Consider the following 22,199-nt stretch of genomic DNA (forward strand, 5'->3'; position numbering starts at 1 on the left):
AAAATAATTTTCAACTCTAATAACATAAACAATCAAGTAAATATAAACATAAAGAAATTCTCAAATATGCAATATGGATATATTTTTATTATAAATGTATCTTTATGTACCTTTTCTGAGGGAGCCGCTAGTATAGTGTCACCAAAACAACGGCATAAACTAAGAAAAAGGAAAAAAATGAAGATATGGGATCCAGGAAACAAAAGATCCAACACCGAAGGAGCCAAGAGGATTCCAGGGTTGTGGTGAAGAAAGAGTCCAGTCATAACAGTTGTGACTAAAGAGCTACCACTCCAGATGGGAACAGGTGGATAGAAAGTTCCTAAAATATGCCTCTGGGAAATAAATGGAACTGATAGATTATCTTATAAGTCTGATCAAAGAACATTAGACTGAAAGGTGTTTTACAAAGTTGTTGGAAGACATCAGAGGACAATAGTAGATTCAAAGAAAGCAAAACAAAATGAGAGGATGAGGATAAAGGAGGGTGAAGTAAACAAGAAACAAATCCTTGACTCACATAAAAGAAAGTTAATACTGCCAGGCTCAGTGGCTCACGCCTGTAATCCCAACACTTTGGGAGGCCAAGGAGGGCCGATTCCCTGAGGTCAGGAGTTCGACACCAGCATGCTAACATGGTGAAACCGCATCTCTACTAAAAATACAAAAATTAGCTGGGTGTGGTGGTGGGCGCCTGTAATCCCAGCCACTCAGGAAGCTGAAGCAGGAGAATCGCTTTAACCCGGGAGGTGGAGGTTGCAGTGAGCTGAGATCATGCCACTGCACTCCAGCCTGGGCAACAGAGTGAGGCTCCGTCTAAAAAAAAAAAATTGAAAACTGCTGAATTAAAAAGATAGCAGTTGGCCAGGCGTGGTGGCTCATGCCTGTAATCCCAGCACTTTGGGAGGCCAAGGCAGGCAGATCACCTGAGGACGGGAGTTCAAGACCAGCCTGACCAACATGGAGAAACCCCATCTCTACTAAAAACACAAAATTAGCCGGGCGTGGTGGCACATGCCTGTAATCCCAGCTACTAGGGAGGCTGAGGCAGGAGAATCACTTGAACCTGGGAGGCGGAGGTTGCGGTGAGCCAATATTGTGCCATTGCACTCCAGCCTGGGCAACAAGAGTGAAACTCTGTCTCAAAAAAAAAAAAAAAAGATAGCAGTAGGCTAGGCGCAGTGGCTCATGCCTGTAATCCCAGCAGTTTGGGAGGCCGAGGCAGGTGGATCACCTGAGATCAGGAGATCAAGACCATCCTGGCCAATATGGTGAAACCCCGTTTCTATCAAAAATACAAAAAAGTAGCTAGGCATGACGGCATGCGCCTGTAGCCCCAGCTACTCGGGAAGCTGAGGCAGGAGAATTACCTGAACCCGGGAGGTGAGGTTGCAGTGAGCCAACATCACGCCACCGCACTCCAGCCTGGGCGACAGAGCGCGACTCCGTCTCAAAAAAAAAAAAAAAAAAAAAAGAAATACATTTTTTCTGCAAGAGACTGGGTCTTGCTACATTGCTCAGGCTACCCTTGAACTCCTAAGTTCAAGCAATCCTCCTGCCTCAGTCTCCCAAGTAGCTGGGACAACAGGTGTGCACCACTTGTACCTGGCTTGAGATACATTTTTTTGACTGCAAATTTTAGGCCAAAATGTTACGACAATTAAAAATATGATGTGATTGCTTCCCAGCCTTTTGGCTGAGATCAAGTGTAAAAATATGGTGTGTGAGGACTAAAAAGGGGGAGTAGAAATCACCTTTTTAAGCACCTTCATGGCAAATATTTTCCCAGTATTTGCTCCTGTTACTTTTCGTACTTGAAAAACCTGGATTAAAAAAAAGTGTGTGTTATTCAAAGGCAAACTATGTCAGGCATACTCCCTTAATTCCTAGTTATAAGAAACATATGCCACGGCAGTTTATATTATAAAAACTATGTGCAAAAATGATCAGCTAAAAGAACAGAACACATTAACGATCATGACTTTCCTGTTTGTTCTGCTGCCATCTGGTGGTAATGGACAATGATCATCTAATAATAAACACTGTTACTTTATATTAATATATAAAATCCTAGTTAGAACAAGCTATAAACAGTGTTCCCAAAGGCATAATACCACCTTAAAAATTATAAAATATTTCATAAATTTCTTTCAAGGTTGCCACTGCCCTTGCTTCACATAAAACTATTTAAAAATAGTTGACAGGAAATTACTGTTTACCTATTACTTAAAATAGTTTGTACTTATACTTGGCCCTCTGAATCTATAGGTCCAGCAGCCGCGGATTCAACCAACCGCAGAATGAAAATATTTGGGGGAAAAAACAATAAACAATACAAACAATAAAAAATAATACAAATATGGCCAGGTGCGGTGGCTCACAACTGTAATCCCAACGCTTTGGGAGGCTGACTCGGGCGGATCACCTGAGGTCAGGAGTTCAAGACTAGCCTGGCCAACATGGTGAAACCCCATCTCTACTAAAAATACAAAAATTTGCCAGATGTGGTGGTGCACACCTGTAATCCCAGCTACTCAGGAGACTGAGGCAGGAGAATCGCTTGAATCTGGAAGGCAGAGGGTGCAGTGAGCTGAGATCGTGCCACTGCACTCCAGCCTGCGGGAAAGAGCGAGACTCCATCTCAAAAATCATAAAAAATAAAATAAAAAATTAAGTATATGGGAGGATGTATGTAGCTTATATGCAAATACTATGCCATTTTATATAAGGCACTTGAGCGTCGGCAGATTTTGTTATCTGCAAAGGTCTTGGAATCAGTTCCCCCTTACCCCTCCCCCATACTGAAAGACAACTATAAACATTTTCATGCAACACCTAAAATATGTGAGATTCAAAGTGCATGTGTTGCACATTCAGGATGCTTAGAAATTACAATGTGTTCTTAAGCATAAGAATAGGCTACAAATGTCTGCTTTGCAAAAATTAACACTACACAATAGCAAAAATAGTTCTTAAAACTTAATACTAACCAAGTTATTATCTAAATTATTTTGATAAGAGAATAGTTTGGTAAAAATTTTTGTGGGCAGAACTCATAAAAGTGACGTCTTAAGTTGTAAAGCCTTGGGCAAAACTGTGAAACTAAATAGTTTTCTTTCCCCTTTTTATATTCCTTCAGCTTCCCCAATTCTATTGCTCCAGAAAACCAGTTCAGATTAAAGTCTCAATAACAGGTAACAACTTAGAGTGCCATGTCTCTTGTAAGCAAGGACGGGTTTATTTTTAAAGAGGATACCATTTAACCAAAGTAAAGAATGAACCCTCTAATAATAGACTTTGCCTGGTACAGTTGCCTATTTCTTTATTCTATGAATATTGACTGAGTACCTATTATGTGCCAGGCTTTTACATGTGTGGTTGTATGAAGAGAAGGGAAAACTGAACTTCTATACATCCCTCAAACATACTAGCTAAGTGGTCATGATCACATCCTTTGCTGATAGCTGACAAAGATTGAAGATGACTGCTGGAACTAGGGCATAAAAATCAATCTATTCAAGACAGACAACAGCTCTCATTTCAAAAATATTGCCTACCTTTCCATAGCCCCCTTTACCAAGTACCCGAAGTAGCTCAAAACATTCTGGTCTGATTTTTTCTGGCCCTCTGTTCACACTAGTTTCTGAGATTTCAAATTTCTCACAATGTTCCATGCCACTGGGAAGAAAAGCAAAACCAAAAATAAATTTGCAAAAAGTTAAATTACTTTCAGCATATAGTGAAGAAAAAGGAGAAAGAGAAATGTAATCTAATTAAGTAAAAGTGAAAAAGTACATGACAGCAAACTATCTGTGCTCTAAACAAACAGAACGGCAGGTCAAGAGGAGGGTGGCCTGATAATTGTTTACCTCCTTGTTCATAGAATGGGCAATCAATTATTTACTTATTTTATAAATGTTTATTTTATGCACAAAGAGGTACTGTGGTTTTTCATTGGGTAGATGCCTTGGATAATCCATTCAAGTAAGATCACTTAGTCCAACTTAATGAAACCTATATCCTTCGTGTACCGATGGAAACACTGGCAGCACATATTGAGGCCGTATTTCTGGATCAGACCTTGCCAGTTTGAGCAGACGCAACAAGAGCAAGAACCCTGACTGAATTTTCACGAGTGACTCCATCTTGCTCTTAGGAGTGCAACAAAGTAAAAGAAGACATTTATTTTCATAAACATCAAGCACCCCAAAACTAAGGTAAGTTAGAACAAGTTTATTAAGTTGACAAAGAAAAAAAGTCTTCTAGTTATTCAAATTTACTTCATTCAAAATAATATCTATGAAATTAGGTATTATCCAACCTCATTTGGCAACGTCAGCAGAAAATCAGGGATCTTTCCAAAACTACCCAATTAGTTCACATTGTAGTACAAAACTTCTTCTCTATATCTGTTTTTTCAAGTTATTAGCTTGATTTAAAGAATCCAAAGGGCGTGCTGGCTCATGCCTGTAATCCCAGCACTTTGGGAGGCTGAGGTGGGCGGATCACTTGAGGTCGGGAGTTCGAGACCAGCCTGGGCAACATGGTAAAACCCTGTCTCCACTAAAAATACAAAAATTCCAGCCTAGCCAACATGGTGAAACCCCGTCTCTATTAAAAATACAAAAATTAGCCGGGCCTGGTGGCAGCAACCTATAATCCCACCTACTCGGGAGGCTGAAGCAGGAAAATCGCTTGAACCTGGGAGGCGGAGGTTGCAGTGGGCCGAGATCATGCCATCGCACTTCAGCCTGGGGGACAAGAGCGAGACTTTGTCTCAAAAAAAAAAAACAAAACAAAAAAAACCAACAAAAATTAGCCAGGTGTGGTGGTGCACTCCTGTAGTCCCAGCTACTCGGGAGGCTGAGGCGGGACAATCGCTTGAACCCAGGAGGTGGAGGTTGCGGTGAGCCGAGATTGGGCCACTGCACTCCAGCCTGGGTGACAGAGGGAGACTCCGTCTCCAAAAAAATAAAAATAAAGAATCCAAAAGGGGTAGCAATTGTCTCTGTCATTTAAATGCTTTCTACATGAGTGATCTATCTTCTCATTCTACTCCTACACCAAGGCTTTTTACTTGAGAGTACAATACAGAGCAGATTAATCACCATACTCACCTAATGGAGCTTGTCTAAAATGACTTAAGATTACATGAATTTCTTTTTTGTTGTTGCTGTTGAGACAGAGTCTCGCTATGTCACCCGGCTAATTTTTGAATTTTAAGAAGAGATGGGGTTTCGCCATGTCGGCCAGGCTGGACTCAAACTCCTGACCTCAAATGACCCGACCACCTCGGCCTCCCAAAGTGCTGAGATTACAGGTGTGAGCCACTGTGCCCAGCCGGATTGCATGAATCTCTGTTTGAATCACTGTATGAATTTGTTTGTATATTAAAGCAAAACAGGAAGCATTTGACTTTCTGAGGCATTCTACAAATTTTTCTGTAAGAAAAGATTAAAACTGTGGCTCTTTATATTAAACTAACAACTCAGATTCATATTTAGTACTCTGAATCTGAATTAATATCTTTTCCTCAAAATCCATACATAATCTCAAAACTCTGATTATAATATTGATCAGATTTTGGTGCCAAATTCAATATATCGAGTTGATAAATATGACTACATATTTAAAAACAGGTTACAGGAATCACATGATTGCTATGAAATAGAACTGATAAAACCTACTTGTAAGAAAGACAACACAATGAAAATCTCTTCATATAAACTTACAGTTCATATGGTCCAACTCCCCCATGGTCCATGCTTTCATTTAACTGACCCTGAAAAATATGTTAAAGTTTCAGAAATAATCTCATAAACATAAAATTTAAAGGTTTAATTCTTTGTCTCATAACTGAAAGAGAATGAATGAAATAAACCAGCCTAACAATTCTCTTATACTTCAACAACAGGCAAATATGGTAATGAACAAAATACAGTATACAAACAACACTATGGGAATTTCACTGTAAATTATTTTACAAATAGAGATGAGGTCTTTCTACGTTGCCCAGACTGGAATGCAGTCAGTAGCTATTAAGGGGTATGATCATAGCATACCAGAGCCTTAAACTCCTCAAGTGATTCTTCTGCCTCAGCGTTCCAAGTAGCTGGGACTATAGGCACCCGGTTTTTTTCTTTTTTTCTTTTTTGAGATGGAGTCTCACTCTGCCACCCAGACTGGAGTGCAGCAGTGCCATCTCAGCTCACTGCAACCTCCGCCTCCCAGGTTCCAGTGTTTCTCCTACCTCAGCCTCCTGAGTAGCTGGGAGTACAGGTGTGTACCACCACGCCTGGCTAATTTTTGTATTTTTTTTTTTTTTTTTTTTTTTGAGATGGAGTCTTGCTCTGTCCCCCAGGCTGGAGTGCAGTGGCGCCATTTCGGCTCACTGCAACCTCCGCCTCCCAGGTTCAAGTGATTCCACTGCCTCAGCCTCTCGAGTAGCTGGGATTACAGGTGCCTGCCACCACGCCCGGCTAATTTTTTGTATTTTTAGTAGAGACGGGGTTTCACCATATTAGCCAGGATGGTCTCGATCTCCTGACCTTGTGATCCGCCCACCTCAGCCTCCCAAAGTGCTGGGATTACAGGCGTGAGTCACCACACTCGGCCCTAATTTTTGTATTTTTAGTAGAGGTGGGGTTTCACCATGTTGGCCAGGCTGGTCTCAAACTCCTGACCTCAAGTGATCCACCCTCCTTGGCTTCCCAAAGTGCTGGGATTACATGCGTGAGCCACCACGCCCAGCCCCAGCTTTTGCTTTTAATTGTATATGACAGGCTGGGCGTGGTGGCTCACACCTGTAATCCCAGCACTTTGGGAGGCCAATGCGGGCAGATCACGAGGTCAGAGGTTCAAGACCGGCCTGGCCAATACGATGAAATCCTGTCTCTAATAAAAATACAAAAATTAGCCGGGTGCGGTGTCGTGCACCTGTAGTTCCAGCTACTCGAGAGGCTGAAGCAGGAGAATTGCTTGAATCCAGAAAGCAGAGGTTGCAGTGAGCCGAGAGCGCGCCACTGCACTCTAGCCTGGGCAACAGAGCAAGACTCCATCTCAAAAAAAAAAAAAAAACCAGGTGCGGTGGCTCATGCCTGTCATCCCAGCAGTTTGGGAGGCCGAGGCAGGTAGATCACCTGAAGTTGGGGGTTCGAGACCAGCTTTACCAACATGGAGAAACCCCACCTCTACTAAAAAAATACAAAATTAGTCGGGCTTGGTGGCCCATTCCTGCAATGCCAGCTACTCGGGAGGATGAGGCAGGAGAATCGCTTGAACCCAGAAGGCAGAGATGGCAGTGAGCCGATATCGTGCCACTGCACTTCAGTCTGGGCAACAAGAGCGAAACTCTGTCTCGAAAAAAGAAAATTTTTTTTACATGACAACTAAACTGTAGAGGCTACTCATGACTAATCAAAAAATAAAACCAAGTGAATTTTCCTTCAAAATGTACATTTATCTATTCGAAAATGTGTATTTTCGGCCGAGTGCAGTGGCTCATGCCTGTAATCCCAGCACTTTGGGAGGCCGAGGCAGGTGGATCACCTGAGGTCAGAAGTTTGAGACCATCCTGGCCAACATGGTGAAACCCCGTCTCTACTAAAAATACAAAAATCAGCCGGGCGTGGTGGTGGGTGCCTGTAATCCCAGCAACTCAGGAGGCTGAGCAGGAGAATCTCTTGAATACGGGAGGCAAAGGTTGCAGTGAGCTGAGATCTTGCCACTGCACTCCAGCCTAAGTGACAGAGTGAGACTCCATCTAAAAAAAAAAAAAAATGTATATTTTGTGTATTATGAAATTAAAGGTACTACATTCTGAATATGACTTAACAAATCAAATGATTTATGCACAGTGCTATTTTGATGTGCTTTTAATACATAGAGTAACATAATGCTATAAACTAAGCCTAAGGTACCCACAACTAGTCCAGGGTATCTAGTGTAAAATGCGGCTGACTGAGACAAAATAATTAAGCAACACTGTCAAACAGTTGGAAGTCATGCTGGCCACACATTTATTGTGACCATAGAATAAATGAGTGAAAATTTAAATAACCTTCTATATACTAGCAATGAACAACCCCAAAATGAAATGAAGATAACAATTCCATTCATAATACCATCACTAAGAAGTAGCTTAGAAAAAATTTATGGCAGGTACAGTGGCATAAATACTTCGGGAGTCCAAGGCAGGAGGATTACTTGGAGTTCAAGACCAGCCTGGCCAACACAGTAAGATCCTGCCTCCACAAAAAAAATTTTTTTAATTAGCTGGGTGTGGTGGCACACGCTTGTAGTCCCAGCTACTTAGGAGGCTGAAGTGGCAGGATTACTTGAGTCCAGGAGGTCATGGCTACAATGTGGCAGTGATTGTGCCACTGTATTCCAGCCTGGGCAACAGAGTGAGACCCTGTCTCAAAAAAAAAAAAAAAATTAACCAAAGTGTAAGACTTACACACTGAAAACAATAAAACATTGCTGAATAAAATTAAAGACGACCTAAATAAATGGAAAGGCATTCCATGTTTATGGATCAGAAGATTTAACATGGTTAAGATGGCAATACCAACCAAATTGGTCACAGATTCAACTGAATCCTATCAAAACCCCAGGTTCCTTTCTTGTAGAAATTGACAAGCTGATCCTAAAATTCATATAGAAATGCAAGGGACCACCAGGCACAGTGGCTCATGCCTCTAATCCCAGCACTTTGGGAGGCTGAGGCAGGTGGATCACAAGGTCAGGAGATCGAGACCATCCTGGCTAACACGGCGAAACCTCGTCTCTACTAAAAATATAAAAAATTTGCCGGGTGTGGTGGCAGGTGCCTGTAGTCCCAGCTACTCGGGAGGCTGAGGCAGGAGAATGGTGTGAACCCATGAGGCAGAGCTTGCAGTGAGCCGAGATCGCGCCACTGCAGTCCAGCCTGGGCGACAGAGTGAGACTGTCTCAAAAAAAAAAAAAAAGAAATGCAAGAGACCGGGCAAGGTGGCTCATGTCTGTAATCGCAGCACTTTGGAGGCCAAGGCACGTGGATCACCTGAGGTCAGGAGTTTGAAACCAGCCTGGCCAACATGGCGAAACCCCATCTCTTCTAAAAATACAAAAATTAGCCAGGCGCGGTGGAGGGCGCCTGTAATCTCAGCTACTTGGGAGGTTGAGGCAGGAGAATTGCTTGAGCCCGTAAGGCAGACGTTGCAGTGAGCGAGATCACACCATTGCACTCCAGCCCAGGTGACAGAGCGAGACTCCATCTCAAAAAAAAAAAAAAAAAAGAAAGAAATGCAAGGGACCCAGGCCGGGTGTGGTGGCTCATACCTGTAATCCTAGCACTTTAGGAGGCCAAGATAGGTGGATCACTCGAGGTCAGGAGTTCAAGACCAGCCTGGCCAATATGGTGAAACCCCATCTCTACTAAAAATACAAAAACTAACTGGAGTGGTGATCCATGCTTGTAATCCCAGCTACTCAGGGCTGAGGCAGAAGAATGGCTTGAACCCAGGAGGCAGAGGTTGCAATGAGCCGAGATCGCACCACTGCACACTCCAGCCTGGGCAACAAAGCTAGATTCTGTCGAAAAGGAAGGGGAAGAGGAAGGGGAAGGAGAAGGGAGGCAAGGGACCCAAAATAACTGATACAATCTTGAAAAAGAACAAAGGTGGAGGACTGACACTTCCCAATTTCAAAATATGTTACAAAGCTACAGCCATCAAGGCAGTGTGGTACTGGCATAAAGAAAGACATATAGATCAACAGAATAGAATTGAGAGCCTAGAAATAAACTCTTACATTTATATTGTCAACTAATTTTTGATAAAACTGCCAAAAATATTCATTAGGCAAGAGGCAATCTTTCAATAAATGTGTTGGAACAACTGGATATCCACATACAATTCAAATAATGATGCTAGGACAACTGGATATCTATATGCTACTTCACACTATACACAAAAATTAACTCAAAATGGAGCAAAGACCTAAATACAGGAGCTAAAACTATAAAACTCTAGCTGAGTGTAGTGTTGTATGCCTGTAGTCCCAGCTATCGAGGAGGCTGAGGCAGGATGATCATCTAAGCCTGGGAGTTCCACTCCAGCCTAGGTAACAGAGCAAGACTCCATCTCAAAAAAAAAAAAAAAGTCCTCCCAAGGGCCAGGCGCAGTGGCTCACACCTGTAATCCCAACACTTTGAGAGGCTGAGGCAGGTGGATCACCTGAGGTCAGGAGTTCAAAATCAGCCAGGCCAACATGGTGAAACCCCGTCTCTACTAAAAATACAAAAAATTAGCCAGGCATTGTGGCGGGAGCCTGTAATCCCAGCTACTCAGGAGGCTGAGGCAGAATTTCTTGAATCCAGGAGGCGGAGGTTGCAGTGAGCTGAGATCGTGCCATTGCACTCCAGCCTGGGCAACAAGAGCAAAACTCCGTCTCAAAAAAAAAAAAAAAAAAAAAAATTCCTCCCAAAACTTAACAAGAAAATAAAATTCTTAAAAGAAGCATAGGAGGGAGTAAATCTTCATGATCCTGGGGAAAACAATGTTTCTTATATACATTACCAAAAGCACAAACAATTTAAAAAATCAATAAATTGATTTACTGAAAATGTAAAACCTTTGCATGTCAAAAAAAACAACACCATCAAGAAAGCTCAAAGAGACTGAGCACAGCGGCTCATGCTTGTAATCCCAACACTTTGGGAGGCTGAGGTGGGCATATCACTTGAGCTCAGGAGTTTGAGACCAGCCTGGGCAACATGGTGAAACTTGGTCTCTACAAAATTAGCCAGGCATAGTGGCGCACATCTGTAGTCCCAGCTACTCAGGAGGATGAGGTGGGAGGATTGCTTGAGTCCAAGAGGTCAAGGCTGCAGTGAGCCAAAATTGCGCTACTCCTGCCTGGGTGACAGACTGAGACTCTGTCTCAAAAAAGAAAATAAAAACCACAGAATAAGAATATGCAAGGAATGAGGCCAGGTGCAGTGGCTCAGGCCTGTAATCCCAGCACTTTGGGAGGCCGAGACAGACAGATCACAAGGTCAGGAGTCCAGCCTGGCCAACATAGTGAAACCCCATCTCTACTAAAAATACAAAAATGAGCTGGACATGGTGGCGAGCGCCTGTAGTCCCAGCTACTCAGGAGGCTGAGGCAGGAGAACTGATTGAAACTGGGAGGTGGAGGTTGCAGTGAGCTGAGATTATGCCACTGCACTCCAGCCTGGGCAACAGAGCGAGACTCCATCTCAAAAAAAAAAAAAAAAAAAAAAACAGAATGCCAGGTGCAGTGGCTCACGCCTATAATCCAGGCACTTTGGGAGGCCGAGGCAGGTGGATAATTTGAGGACAGGAATTCGACACCAGCCTGGCCAACATGGCAAAACCCAATCTCTACTAAAACTACAAAAATTAGCTGGGCGTGGTGATGGGCACCTGTAATCCCAGCTACTAGGGAGGCTGAGGCAGGAGAATTGCTTGAACCCAGAAGGCAGAGGCTGCAGTGAGCAGAGATGGCGCCACTGCACTCCAGCCTGGGCAATAGAGCGGACTCCGTCTCAAAGAACAAAAATGATATATAAAGAATTACTCCGGGCTGTGCGCAGTGGCTCACGCCTGTAATCCCAACACTTTGGGAGGCCAAGGAGGGCGGATCATGAGGTCAGGAGTTCGAGGCCAGCCTGACCAACGTGGTGAAACCCTGTCTCTACTAAAAATATAAAAATTAGCCGGAGGTGTTGGTGCGCACCTGTAATCCCAGCTACTCAGGAGGCTGAGGCAGGAGAATCACTTGAACCTGGGAGGTGGAGGTTGCAGTGAGCCGAGATCACGCCACTGCACTCCAGCCTGGGCAACAGAACAAGACTCCATCTCAAAATAAATAAATAAATAAATAATTACTCCAACTCAACAATAAAAAGATAAATAGGCCAAGCGCAGTGGCTCATGCCTGTAATCCCAACACTTTGGGAAGCCAAGGTGGAAGACTGCTTGAGGCCAGGAGTTCGAGACCAGAACTCTAAAGTGAGATCTCATCTCTAAAATAAATAAATAAAATATATAAAGAAAAAGATGACACACCCAATTTTTGAAAAATGAGCTAGGATCTGAATAGGTATTTCTCCAAAGAAAATATACAAATGAACAATAAGCAAATGGAAAGATGTTCAACATCATTAGTTGTTAGGGAAATGCAAATCAAAACCACACTGAGAAACTACTTCACACCCACTATGGTAACAATAGATGATAAAGAGGAAAAGTAAGTTGGGGAAGGATGAGAGAAACTGGAACCCTCCTACAGTGCTAGTGAGAATGTAAAATGGTGCAACCGTGTTGGAAAAGTTTGTCTCTTAAAAAATTAAACATAGACTTACTATTACATGACCCAGCAAATCTACTCCAATATATCTACTCAAAAGAAATGAAAAGTATATGCTCCACAAAGATCTGGGCACAAACGTTCATAAAAACTTTTTTTTTTTTTTGAGACACAGTGTCACTCTATCACCCAGGCTGGAGTGCAGTTGTGTGATCACGGCTAACTATAGCCTCAACCTCCTGGCCTCAGATGATCCTCCCACTTCAGCCTCCCGAACAGGTGGGACTACAAGTGCGTAGCACCATGCTCGGTTCTTTTTTGTTTTTTTTTTTTTTTTTGAGACGGAGTCTTGCTCTGTTGCCCAGGCTGGAGTGCAGTGGCGTGATCTCGGGTCACTGCAACCTCTGCCTCCCAGGTTCAAGCAATTCTTTGCCTCAGCCTTCTGAGTAGCTGGGATTACAGGCACCCGCCACCATGCCCGGCTAATTTTTGTATTTTTAGTAGAGACGGGGTTTCAGCATCTTGGCCAGGCTGGTCTTAAACTCTTGACTTCATGATCCACCCAGTTCGGCCTCCCAAAGTGCTGGGATTACAGGCCACCGTGCACAGCCTCGGCTTATTTTTTGTAGAGAATAGGTTTCATCATGTTGCCCAGGCCGGTCTGGAACTCCTGGACTCCAGCGATCCACCTGGCTCAGCCTCCCACAGTGCTGGGATTATAGGCATGAGCCCCCACACCCGGCCTTCTAAAAGCTTTATTCTGGCCAGGCAAGGTGGCTCATGCCTATAATCCTAACACTTTGGAAGGCAGAGGCAGAAGAATTGCTTGAGGCCAGAGTTTAAAACCAACCAGGACAAAATCGTGAGACCCCCATCTCTGCAACAAATCAAAAAATTAGCTGGGAATGGTGGCACGTGCCTGTGGTCCCAGCTACATGAGAGACTGAGGCAGGAGAACTACTTCAGCCTAGGAGGGTGAAGCTGCAGCAAGCTGTTTCACGCCACTGCACTATAGCATGGCCAACAGAGCGAGACCCTAGCTCCAAAAAAAAAAAAAAAAAGAAACAAAAAATGCTTTATTCACAATTCAAGTGAACATCTGAATGAATAACTCAAATGAACATCAACTGGTGAATGGATAAACAAAATGCATTGTAGCCATACAATGGAATAACTATTTGGCCCTAAAAAGAAATGAAGTACTGATACATGTTACAATATAGATGATCTTCAAAAACATTATGTTAAGTGAAAGAAGCAGCTGGGCGCTGTGGCTCATGCCTGTAATCCCATCACTTTGAGAGGCCAAGGCAGGCAGATTACTTGAGGTCAGCAGTTTGAGACCAGCCTGGCTAACATGGCAAAACCCCATCTCTACTGAAAATACAAAAATTAGCCAGATGTGGTGGTGCACACCTGTGGTCCCAGCTACCCAGGATGGTGAGGCAGGAGAATTACTTGAACCCAGGAGGCAGAGGTTGCAGTGAGCAGAGATCACACCACTGCACTCCAGCCTAGGTGATAGAGTGAGACTCCGTCTCAAAAAAAAAAAAAAAAAAAAAAAAAGTGAAAGCCACCAAATATAAAAGCTCATATACTATATGATTCCATTTATATAGAATGTCCAGAAAAAGTTTTTTCGTTGTTTTTTTTTTTTTTTTTTTTTTTTTAGAGACAGGGTCTCATTCTGTTGCCCAGGTTGAAGTGCAGTGGCAGGATCACAGCAAACTCAACCTTGGAGACTCAAGCAATCCTCCAACCTCAGGCTTCCAAGTAGCTGAGACTACAGCCGCACACCACCAAGACGGATAAATTTTTTCTATTTTTCGTAGAGACAGGGGTCTCACTATATTGCCCAGGCTGGTCTCAAGTGATCCTCCTGTCTTGGCCTCCCGACGTGTTGGGATCACAGGTATGAGCCACCACACTGGGCCTAGAAAAGCCAAATCTATAGAGATGAGAAATAGGTTAGTTGCCTGGAGCTGAGGGTGAGAATCAGAAGTAAATAAATTGGCCAAAACTTTGTTTCTTTTTTTTTTTTTTCCAGAGACAGGGTGTTGTTATGTTGCCCAGGCTGATTTCAAACTCCTAGGCTCATGCGCTCCATCTGCCTTGGCCTCCCAAAGTACTGGGATTACAGGCGTAAGCCACCATGCCCGGCCCCAAAATTTCTTTATAGGGTGATAAAAATTTCTTTTTTTTTTCAAGATGGAGTCTCGGCCAGGCGCGGTGGATCACACCTGTAATCCCAGCACTTTAGGAGGCCGAGGCGGGCGGATCACAAGGTCAGGAGATCAAGACCATCTTGGCTAACACAGTGAAACCCCGTCTCTACTAAAAATACAAAACATTAGCTGGGCGTGGTGGTGGGCACCTGTAGTCCCAGCTACTCAGGAGGCTGAGGCAGGAGAATGGCGTGAACCCGGGAGGCGGAGCTTGCAGTGAGCCGAGATGGCGCCACTACACTCTAGCCTGGGCAACAGAGCAAGACTCCGTCTCAAAAAAAAAAAAAAAAAAAGACAAGGTCTCACTCTGTCGCCCAGGCTGGAGTGCAATGGCGCAATCTCGGCTCATGGGAATCTCCGCCTCCCGAGTTCAAGCGATTCTCCTGCCTCAGTCTCCCAAGTAGCTGGGATTACAGGCATGCACCACCACGCCTGGGTATTTTTGTATTATTAGTAGAGACGGGATTTCACCATGTTGGCCAGGCTGGTCTCGAACTCCCAACTTCAAGTGATCCATCTGCCTTGGCCTCCCAAACTACTGCGATTACAGGCCTGAGCCACCGCACCCAGCCGAGTGGTAAAAATTTCTAAAACCTAATTTTGGTGATGGGTGCACAACTCTGTAAATATACTCAAAGTCACTGAATTGTATAAACAAAAAACAACAAAAAACTTGGCAGCAGAATTTCAGTTATTGACATTACAATATATAGCTTTAAAATGAATCTAATCTGATTATGAACTCTCAGTTTACATGAAAGGATACTAATTAATTGAAAATAGACTCCAGGCCAGGCGCGTGGCTCATGCCTGTAATCCCAACACTTTGGGGCCAAGGCAGGCGGATCACCTGAGGTAGGGAGTTCGAGACCAGCCTGGCCAACATGGAGAAACCCCGCCTCTACTAAAAATACAAAAATTAGCCGGGCCTGGTGGTGGGCACCTGTAATCCCAGCTACTCAGGAGGCTGAGGCAGGAGAATCGCTTGAACCCAGGAGGTGGAGGTTGCAGTGAGCCGAGATCGCACCATTGCACTCCAGGCTGGGTGACAAGAGTGAGACTCCATCTCAAAAAAAAAAAAAAAAAAAAAGAAAAAAAAAGAAAATAGACTCTAAAACATTACAAGTGTTTAAGCAATCATGTCAAAACTTTAGAGTAATTAAGATATTAAAGTGAATATATCTTTCTTCAAAACTACCAGTACACAGCCAACATACACAACAAAAACAGACAGGGGTGTGTGTGTGTGTGTGTGTGTGTGTGTGTGTGTGTTTAGCAACTAGGTTTCTGTCACCCAGGCTGGAGTGCTGTAGTAGGATCACAGCTCATTGCATCCTCAAACTCCTGGGCTCAAGTGATCATCTCTTCTCAGCCTCTGGAGTCGCTAGAGCCAGGCGTGTGCTGTGTGCTACTATGCCCACTATTTACTTTTTTAACTTTTTGTACCGATGGGGTCTTGTTTTGTTGGCCAGGTTGGTCTCGAACTCTTGGCCTCAAATGATCCTTCCAGCTTAGCTTCCCAAAGTTCTGAGATTACAGGCACGAGCCATCATACCCAGCCAAAAACTGATAGTATTTTTATAGAATGAATGTTCAAATGCCCCCAAAACAGAAAATTTTAGTCATAACTCACTCATGGTGTGACCAAATCACGATAACATATAATACTAGGAATGTACATTTCATGATTATACACAGGCAAAGAGATGGGGCAGTATCAAAGGGAAAAAAAACAATTCTCACCATTTTAACTGGATACAGTTTATTTTATGTGTGGGATATGGGGGTGGTCATGGTTAAAGGTTTTTTGTCTTTGTTGCTCTATATAATCACCTAGGATGGCTTCACTTTTATGACAAAAGACTAACTTCTTTCAGATGTGATAAAACTGGTATTACATAATTGTTTTTTCTTTAATGTTAGTTTTACTTAATTCTAAATTAAAGACTACAGAGTAGTTAAGACTGGACCATGATTTTGAAGCCACCTCACAAGATATGCCCTATAGCTATGTTTCATTTCCTGAGCTGGCCAGACCTGTAATGCTGGCACCTGCATATTGTGCTAATAACTTCTACCGTTACTGTCTAGGACAGAAGCATTTGAGGCACAAATCTTTTCTGCTACTCAGTGTTACCTCTAGAAGGCTCACAGAAGAAGTGTCAGCTAACATTATATAATACATACTGACAACTCTGTTTCACAGGAAACTCTTTACTCCTTTTTTTTTTTTGAGATGAAGTCTTGCTCTTCTCCCCCAGGCTGGAGTGCAATGGCGTGATCTTGGCTCACTGCAACCTCTGCCTCCCGGGTTCAAGTGATTCTCCTGCCTCAGCCTCCCGAGTAGCTGGGATTACAGGCACCTGACACCAGGCCCGGCTAATTTTTGTATTTTTAATAGAGACAGGGTTTTCACCATGTTGGCCAGGCTGGTCTCGAACCCCTGACCTCAGGTGATCTGCCTGCCTTGGCCTCCCAAAGTGCTGGGATTACAGGCATGAGCCACCCTGCCTGGCCAGGAAACTCTTTACTCCTAATTTTTTTCTGCTGCCTTAAGCTTTATGGCCTATCCAATGTCTTTGCTGTGTTCATTAGGATTGACAAGATTCAGTAACTTAGAGGAAATGGAAGAAAGGGTAGAACTTTGCCTAAACTCTTGGGCTATTTTAAAATAGTTGCTGCCAGCCGGGCACAGTGGCTCATGCCTGTAATCCCAGCACTTTGGGAGGCCGAGGCGGGTGTATCGCCTGAGGTCAAGAGTTCGAGACCAGCCTGGCCAACATGGTGAAACCCCATCTCTACCAAAAAAGTACAAAAAATTAGCTAGGTGTGGTGGTGGGCACCTGTAATCCCAGCTACTCGGGAGGCTGAGGCAGGAGAATAGCTTGAACGCAGGAGGCAGAGGTTGCAGTGAGGCGAGATCGCACCACTGCACTCCAGCCTGGGCCACAAGAGCAAAACTCCGTCTCAAAAAAATAAAAAATAAAAAATAAAAAAAAAGTTGCTGCTTTATAGTAAGTGTCTATTACAAAGCAAGATAAGTATTGATATTTTTTCTATAATTTTTCATAATCATGAATGTTTGAGTATATACTATCTATATAGCACTTTGGTTTTCAAAAATGTTACACCTTTCACTCAATAAAAATCTGATGTCTCAATCTGAAACTTGTACAGTAAGCCTGCGTGATTATTTCAAATTTTGAATTAGAGTACAAAGTGAGAATTTTTAAAATTGCATTACAGTTTTCTACTACTCTTAATGCTATAGAGAGAGCAGAGAAGGTTCCAGTATTTTTGCAATCTAAATTCTCTGAAGGAAAACTTTTCCTTAGTTTCAATTCACTGCCCCAAATGATATCATCAACAGTGAAACAAAAAAACAAACAAAAAAGACACCCTCCCCCCAAAAACTCCCCTCTTACCAATAGGCTTTGATTATATTCCTCTGAGATATTTAAACAGAATCTTTTTTTTGTTTGTTTGTTTTGAGATGGAATCTCACTCTGTCGCCCAGGCTGGAGTGCAGTGGTGTGATCTCGGCTCACTGCAACCTCCACCTCCCGGGTTCAACAGATTCTCCTGCCTCAGCCTCCTGAGTAGCTGGGACTAGAGGTGTGCACCACCATGCCTGGCTAATTTTTGTATTTTTAGTAGAGACTGGGTTTCACCATATTGGCCAGGCTGTTCTCCAGCTCCTGACCTCGTGATCCACCTGCCTCGGCCTCCCAAAGTGCTGGGATTACAGGTGTGAGCCACTGCGCCTGGCCTTAAACAGGATCTTTTTCAAGTTAGGTGGCAGATATTCAACTTTGTCCATAAATGTATCAGTTTAGTCTCATCTTTTAATCTCTGACTAATTAAATAAACTATGGAAATACCTACATTTACTAATGCATAGTCACTCTGTAACATACCTTGAAAGGCACATCTCTCTAAACGGGATCAATTAGTTTAAAAAAAAAATACACACTATGATACTACAGTTGTAAAAATACAGCACCTCTAGTTTAACCGCAATTATTAAGTCTCTAGGCATATGAGGGTAAACCTGAATGATTGGCTCCTTAGCAATGACAAGACAAGCTGTATTTCTGTAAACTAGCTAATTGCTTAATACGCCAGGATATTTTGAAAGTACTGTACTTTATGTACTTATTTCATGTAACCCTCATGTTATAGAAAAGAGCAGAGATTAAGGAATTTACTCCAGGTCACAGTGTGAGTATGGCCAAAGGAATCTGAATTCACTTTTGACATACCACAAAGAGGAACATTATAAACATGACTAGTAAATGCAATGAAGAACCTGTGCAATGAAGCTTGCTGAATTAAGTCAGAAGACACTACCACTATGTGATCTTTGGCTATTATCTGGCCTATGCCTCAGTTTCCTTACTATAAAATGAGGAAGACTGCCCTGATAGGCACCAATGTTTAAAAACTTTGTGTAATGAATTAATTAAAGGCTATAAATTCACAAATAGAAACTATCGGAAGATTTTCTAAGAATCTAAACTTCTCCCATTTTCCAGAATTTTTTTTTTTTTTTAATTTCAGGGTAATCTGGATGTCACTGAATCTCCTTGGATTGCCAACCCAATCCTACTCCAAATCTTCCATTATCCATCTTGAGGCACCTCTTAGAATAAATAACACACTAAAAAGAAACATTTTCAACTCCAAAAAGTACTGCTAAGACATATTTTACAGAAGTCTCTTCCTCAAAATCCTCTTTAATTGCCTTTGCTCTTTCCCCAAACTTTCTCTCCCCAAGGTCGGGGCCATATTTCTTTCTCTTTCCTATTTCCACCCATTTTTCTGACCTCCTCCTCACACCCTCTCAAAATCCTACTTGCTTGTACCTAGCAGGACAAAAGCCCTGGAACACCTACTGTTCTTGAAACACAAGAAAGTGAAAAGAAAAAGTCCCAGTTTATACAGGAATTTTAATACAGTACTGTACTTTGAAAAAAGAATAAGCCTGGCCGGGCGCGGTGGCTCACACCTGTATTTTGAGAGGCCGAGGCAGGCAGATCACCCAAGGTTGGAAGTTCCGGACCAGCCTGACCAACATGGAGAAACCCCGTCTCTACTAAAAATACAAAAATTAGCCAGGCCTGGTGGCGAGCGCCTGTAATCCCAGCTACTCGGGAGGCTGAGGCAGGAGAATCGCTTGAACCTGGGAAGTGGAGGCTGCAGCGAGCCGAGATTGTGCCATTGCACTCCAACCTGGGCGAATAGAGCAAGACTCCGTCTCAGAAAAGAACAACAAAAAAAAAGAATAAACCCAGTCTGGAAATTCTATCAGTTCAACTAATGAAGATATAAAGCACCTTCCTATCCAGTTTTCTCCCCTGCCCTGCTCCAAAGCCACTGTCATAGAGAACCAACATAACTGATAAAGAGTACGGTATATGGTATATATAATGAAAGTAATCTCATATTTGTTTCCAATTGTATCTAGTGTACCATTATGTTCGATTAAGAGGCTAGGTGGAATTCTGTATGAAAACATCATCGAGTCTTCCTCGGCGCTGCCTACGAATGTGGCAGCCATCTCCTCCTCGGCATCATGGCTGCCCTTAGACCCCTTGTGAAGCCCAAGATCGTCAAAAAGAGAACCAAGAAGTTCATCCGGCACCAGTCAGACCGATATGTCAAAATTAAGCGTAATTGGCGGAAACCCAGAGGCATTGACAATAGGGTTCGTAGAAGATTCAAGGGCCAGATCTTGATGCCCAACATTGGTTATGGAAGCAACAAAAAAACAAAGCACATGTTGCCCAGTGGCTTCCGGAAGTTCCTGGTCCACAACGTCAAGGAGCTGGAAGTGCTGCTGATATGCAACAAATCTTACTGCGCCGAGATCGCTCACAATGTTTCCTCCAAGAACCGCAAAGCCATCGTGGAAAGAGCTGCCAACTGGCCATCAGAGTCACCAACCCCAATGCCAGGCTGCACAGTGAAGAAAATGAGTAGACAGCTTGTGTGCACATTTTCTGTTTAAATAAATGGAAAAACTGCCAAAAAAAAAAGAAAAAAAAAAAAAAAAGAAAAAGCACACACTGACCGGATGCAGTGGCTCACGTCTGTACTCCTAGCACTTTGGGAGGCCAAGGCTGGCAGATCGCCGGAGCTCAGGAGTTCAGGCCCACCCTGGGCAACATGGTGAAACCCCATCTCTACTAAAATACAATTATCCAGGCATGGTGGTGTGCGCCTCTAGTCCCAGGTACTCTGAAGGCTGAGGCACGAGAATCGCTTGAGCCCGGGAGGCGGAGACTGCAGTGAGCCGAGATCGGGCCACTGCACTCCAGCTTGGGCAACACAGTGAGACTCTGTCTCAAAAAAAATTAAAATAAAATAAAATAAAAAGCCTGGTGGGGTGGCTCACACCTGTAATCCCAGCACTTTGGGAGACTGAGGCAGGTGATCACCTGAGGTCAGAAGTTCAAGACCAGCCTGGGCCACATGGTGAAACCCCATCTCTACTAAAATACAAAAACTTAGCCGGGTGATGTGGCACGCCCCTGTAATCCCAGCTACTCAGGAGGCTGAGGTAGGAGAATCGGCTCATGATCGAGATTGCACCACTCCTCACCTGGTGACAGAGGAGACCCTGTCTCAAAAAAAAAAAAAAAAAAAAAAAAAAACAGAAAGAAAGAAAAGAAAAAGCACACACCTCAATACCCACTTTCTAAACTGTGTGATTTTTATTTAGTCTCATTTGATTATGAAAAGAACAGTATTGGCCAGGTACGGTGGTTTATGCCTATAATCCCAGCATTCTGGGAGGCCGAGGCTGGTGGATCATTCGAGGTCAGGAGTCCAAGAACAGCCTGGCCAATATGGTGAAACTCTGTCTCTACTAAAAATACAAAAATTAGCCAGGTGTGGTGGCGCATGCCTGTAATCCTAGCTACTTGGGAGGCTGAGGCATGACAATTGCTTGAACCCGGGAGCCTGAGATTGCAGTGAGCTGAGATCGCACCATTGCACTCCAGCCTGGGCAACAGAGTGAGACCCAGTCTCAAAACAAAACAAACAAACAAAAAGAACAGTCTTATTTTAGGCCACTTAGTTTCTTAAAGTGTTCAAAATTCTTTATATACACCATCTCAATCTTTTGTCAACAGTAGGGCAGGTGTCAGAGGAGAAAAACTGAGGGTGAGGCAAGGGAAAGGAAGCCCCTATGTAATTAGAGCAAACATCTGACATCAGTCATTAACCCATGTATTCAACTAGACATTGGAATTTAGATGCTAAACTACCAAGAGGTTATCAACTGATGATCATTTGGTCCAGGATCAGTGGTTTAGTATGACAACATCTTTGAACTTCAGGTGCAGTTTGTCATTTTTTGATAAATTTATCTAGGGAAAAAAAAAGTTATTCCATAAAGATTAACAAACCACTAAGCCAGCCAAGGTAAAACCAAGCTATATACTAGGAAATACAATTCTAAATTTAGCACCCTTAAATTACAGCTAGGAAAGCCCTCATACCACCATTCACAAGTCTCTGTTCAGGCAACTTATTTCTGGCAAGCTAAATCAAGGCTGTCAACTGGCTTTTTTTCTCCACCCCAAAATTACATTAATTATTCTGAAAAAAATACAGACATCTTCAACTTGGGGAAAGGTTACAAGTGCCGTG

At 43.2% G+C, this 22,199-nt stretch overlaps 1 protein-coding gene and 1 pseudogene across 6 annotated transcripts in view; one reads left to right on the top strand and one right to left on the bottom strand.

Moving 5' to 3' along the window:
* Positions 1-22,199, bottom strand: part of RPS6KB1 (ribosomal protein S6 kinase B1) — a 59,680-nt gene that overhangs the window by 36,600 nt on the left and 881 nt on the right. For all 6 annotated transcript variants that reach the window (XR_009215107.1, XR_004249687.2, XM_032162889.2 and 3 more), the window contains exons 2-4: positions 5,733-5,782; positions 3,558-3,678; positions 1,755-1,823 (exon numbers count right to left, since the gene is read on the bottom strand). Coding sequence is in view for 4 of the 6 variants with exons in the window: in XM_032162889.2 (XP_032018780.1) it covers positions 1,755-1,823; positions 3,558-3,678; positions 5,733-5,782 (240 nt within the window). In the remaining 2 variants the exon portion in view is untranslated. The remainder of the gene's footprint in view (positions 1-1,754; positions 1,824-3,557; positions 3,679-5,732; positions 5,783-22,199) is intronic.
* On the top strand, positions 19,417-21,078 carry LOC116474447 (large ribosomal subunit protein eL32-like; annotated as a pseudogene).

The sequence above is a fragment of the Hylobates moloch genome, unplaced genomic scaffold (genome assembly GCF_009828535.3).
Source record: "Hylobates moloch isolate HMO894 unplaced genomic scaffold, HMol_V3 SCAFFOLD_10, whole genome shotgun sequence".
NCBI lineage: Eukaryota > Metazoa > Chordata > Mammalia > Primates > Hylobatidae > Hylobates > Hylobates moloch.